The 4,345-nt window shown below is 18.6% G+C and overlaps 1 protein-coding gene across 1 annotated transcript in view; it reads left to right on the forward strand.

Annotated features, from left to right (window-relative positions):
• The window catches only part of PRSY57_0401000 (hypothetical protein), a gene marked incomplete at both ends in the record, with an annotated part of 12,307 nt that overhangs the window by 7,024 nt on the left and 938 nt on the right, over window positions 1-4,345 (forward strand). The window contains one exon of the mRNA XM_020114488.1: window positions 1-4,186. This exon is cut by the window's left edge and continues 1,550 nt beyond it. Within this exon, the coding sequence (XP_019970765.1) occupies window positions 1-4,186 (4,186 nt within the window). The remainder of the gene's footprint in view (window positions 4,187-4,345) is intronic.

Genomic DNA, 4,345 nt, shown 5'->3' on the forward strand with positions numbered 1-4,345 from the left:
TAATAAGAATACTTTTATTGAGTACAAATTAAATAACTTTCAATTAATTCATTTTCTAAAAAACAAAACGAACTCTATACCATATAAAAAAAGTATATGGAATGCAGTTAATCATATGCTCATTGGAAAATTTAAATATAATATTTGTATGTTTATACAAAAAAATTTATTTCATTATTTTAAAACAAATCTAGTTCACTACTTTTTTTTATTATCAAATGAACATTTATCAAGATGTATTATAAATTACTTTTGCACAAATATTTATAGTTGTACGTATAGTAATATAAATTATTATTATTCTAAATATATAAAAAATATATTTCATTTTAAATTCATAACACTTGTAAATTTAATCAAATTGTTAATAATTAACTATGGAGAGGTATTTACATTATATAAAGAAATAATCAACTCATTATTTTATTACAAAATTAAAGATGTTTTAAATGTAATCAAATTTATACAAAAGAGAAATTATATAGTAGATACATCTTATGTTTTATCCAATTATATTACTACGGAACTTGTACATGATAATATCTTTTCAAACTTTTTATATAAATCATTATTTTATAAAAAAAAATTATCTCTCTATGTTAAAAAAAGTTATTTTGACAATATTATTGATATTATGTATTTTTATGGCCTATCACAAGCGCAGGATTTGTTCAAAAGAAATCATCATAATGATCATAATAATGATCATAGTAATTACCATAATAATTACCACAATTACTACCATAATAATTATGATTATCATTATGGTGATGATAAAAACGAATACAAAAAAGACAAAAGTAAAAACATATGCTATCATATAAACGATTTGATAAAATGCATAAATAATTCCTACATTGAACAAGAACAAAATGAAGAAAACAATAAAGATACGCACCACATTCGTATGGATGATAATTATGATAATTATTTTAATGATAATGGTTTATTAAATGAAGATGTAAATAATTCGGAAGACGATTATACACATTCAAATATGGTATGTGAAAAATATTATTTTTATAAAAAATTAAATATATTTCAAGTAAATTATTATATTAAAAATTTTTTGAGTGGAAATATTATTTTGTACGCGTGTAATAATTATATAATTTCAGATGATGAAAAAAATGAAAATGTTCCAAATGATGATATAAGTGCTAATCAACATGAAAAAATAAATAATAATGAAAGAACATATTCCCGTTTCGATAACGATGAAGAGTTTTTTAATAATAGTAATGATAAATCATCATCAAGTTATGATTCCTCAAGTATCCAAGATTCGGATATATTTGATCAACTCTCAGATGATTATGAAATTATTAAATTATTAGAACATGACAATAATGAAAAAAATAAAAAATTCCAAGGAGGTATAAGTCAACATATTAATTATTTAACAAAACATGTGAGTGAATATTTTCCAAACTATTATATTGTAAATCATTTCAAAAAAAGGAAACTAGCCAAAAAACTTTCTCACATTTTTCCATCAAATGATATAATAAACCACAACAAACAATATGGTACATCAAATAATTATAAATATAATAATAAAAATAATAATATGTTTAATTTTACATATTACTGTGATGGTACATATTTTAACAATCCTTTATTCAAATATTTCAAAAAGTATTGTTTATATATTTACGAAAATAAAAATTGTGAAAATAGAGAAATATACAAAAACGGTCAAAAATCTAAACGCTTGAATAATTCAGTCATATTATCTTTTAACATGAATAATAATAATAATAATAATAATAATAATGAAACGTGTAATAAGAAAAATAATAATTTTGTTAATTTTACAAAACTTTTCAAAAAATATATAGAGTCCATTAATATAAAAGATATTAATAATATATACAATAAAAATGAGATATTATTATATAATATAAGCAAAAAAACATTTATAGATTTTGATACGTACCCACAAAATATACACCTATATAATATTGCTTATATATCCAATATACATAAAAGCTTGACAGATTTATTGAATATTCAAATTATTAATATGAAACATAATATCTTTTGGTTACAACAAAGAAAAAAAATAAAAAATAAATTAATATTCGTCAAAAACAAAAATACAGGTACAACAAAAGATAATTTGATTACTGTTGAAGAACATAATAATATATTAAATAAAAATAATACCAGTTCATATCAATCATCATACGATAAAAAAAAAAAAAAGTATATTAAAAATATAGGGAACAAAAATGTAATAATTAATAATAAGAATTGTAATAATAAAAACATATTTGTAACAAAGGTTCGAGTGAAAGAAAAAAAATATACAAATAATCAACATTTATATAAAGATTCATTTATTTTTGTTATTCACATTTTGTATAATGTCTTTTATTTAAATAACATTCTGAATGATTATGATGAACAGGGTAATTATAAAATCGTTTCAACAAAAAAAAGAACAAAACAAAACAAACAACTGGAAAATAATAAAAATAATAAAAATAATAAATATAATAAATATAATAAAAATAATAAAAATAATAAATCTTTATCACAGAGAATAAACCAAATGTTTAATAATCAAAACAATATAAATGTTATAAATACATTAGATAAAGATCATGAAATAGAGCAAAATAATAATTCTTCCTATTATAATAATAATGAGGAAAACACACATGCAAATAATAATTATAATATAATAAATTCACAAAAATGTGATGATGATATTTTAACACATTCACAAAAATGTGATGATAATATTTTAACATATTCACAAAAATGTGATGATGATATTTTAACACATTCACAAAAATGTGATGATGATATTCTCCATGTTAACAAAAATTCAGTTGTATATAACCATACCGTAAATAAAATGATATTCATTTATTTGTCTGTTAAGAAAAAAAAAGGAAATGGAATATTTATTGATAGTTTAAAAAAAATGTATTTAAAAAAATTTATTGTTTTTAATACATGTTATCATAAAAACAATTATGTTTCCATAAAAAAAGAATATGATTTTATCCTTTTTTTATTAAGTAAATTAAATGTGATAAAAATATTATCTTTTATGAATACACACAAAATATTTCTAGCGAAATATCATAATTATAATTCATATAAAAGAAAAAATATTTTCTATCAACATAATTATAAGTATCCTTTTTTAAATATGATCAGTGTATATTTAAAAAATTGCAAATTCAAGTTTGAGGAATATACTGATAAAACAACAAATAAGTTCAAAAGGTTTATAACGAAAAATAAAATGATAAATTATTTAAATATAATACCAAGGGATATTCCTAATAATATACATAATGATATGCACAATAATACACATAATGATATACACAATAATACACATAATGATATACATAATAATACACATAATAATATACATAATAATACACATAATAATATACATAATAATACACATAATAATACACATATTAATACACATAATAATACACATATTAATACACATAATGATATTTATAATAACAATTTGGAATCGTTAATTTTACCTCACAAACATAATAAAAAATATATACAACAAAAAATTAATTATGATACAAATAATATGAATTATGCAGATTATTTATTTATAAATTTTATAAATAATAATACTTTGTATAAGCCCAAGTTTATACCTAACTTAATTCTTTTGTTTAATATCCAGTGTTACATTATAATACATGACTTTGTTTTTAATTATTTTTTACAAAGTGGTAATCGTTTATGTGAACAAAGCAAAGAAAAAGAAACACACACACATACACACAAACATACACACACATATACACATACACAAAATTGTGACGATATTTCAAGTGTCCAACACACCTTGTTTGAAAGCCCACTAGCAAACAAATTATTATATATGATGCAATATAAAACATATCCACAAGTTATTAAATATATCAAGAAGATAATTAATAGAGCTTGTAAATATCTAGAATTTTCTATTTGTTTATATTACAAAAATTATGAACAATCCATACGTAGAACAAAAAATATAAACAAACAAATAAAAAAAAAAAACATATTTATATATTATTTTAAAGATAATTATATAAATGCAAATATGTTTAATTATATAAATGGCAGTATAAATGTGAAGTTTATTTTTTTTTATATTCTTAAAATTTTTTTCTACTTGAAAAATAATCCATACAGTACTATATTTGACGTAAGTATAGAAAAAAAAGAAAAAAAAAAGAAAAAGAAAAAGAAAAAAAAAAAAAAAAAAAAAAAAAAAAAAAAAAAAAAATAAAATTTTAAAAAAAAATAAAATAAAAATAAAAAAAAAAATAAATATTTTATTATTTTTATTTATTTTTATATTTTT

This window comes from Plasmodium reichenowi, chromosome 4 (assembly GCF_001601855.1).
Source record: "Plasmodium reichenowi strain SY57 chromosome 4, whole genome shotgun sequence".
Classification (NCBI taxonomy): Eukaryota; Apicomplexa; class Aconoidasida; order Haemosporida; family Plasmodiidae; genus Plasmodium; species Plasmodium reichenowi.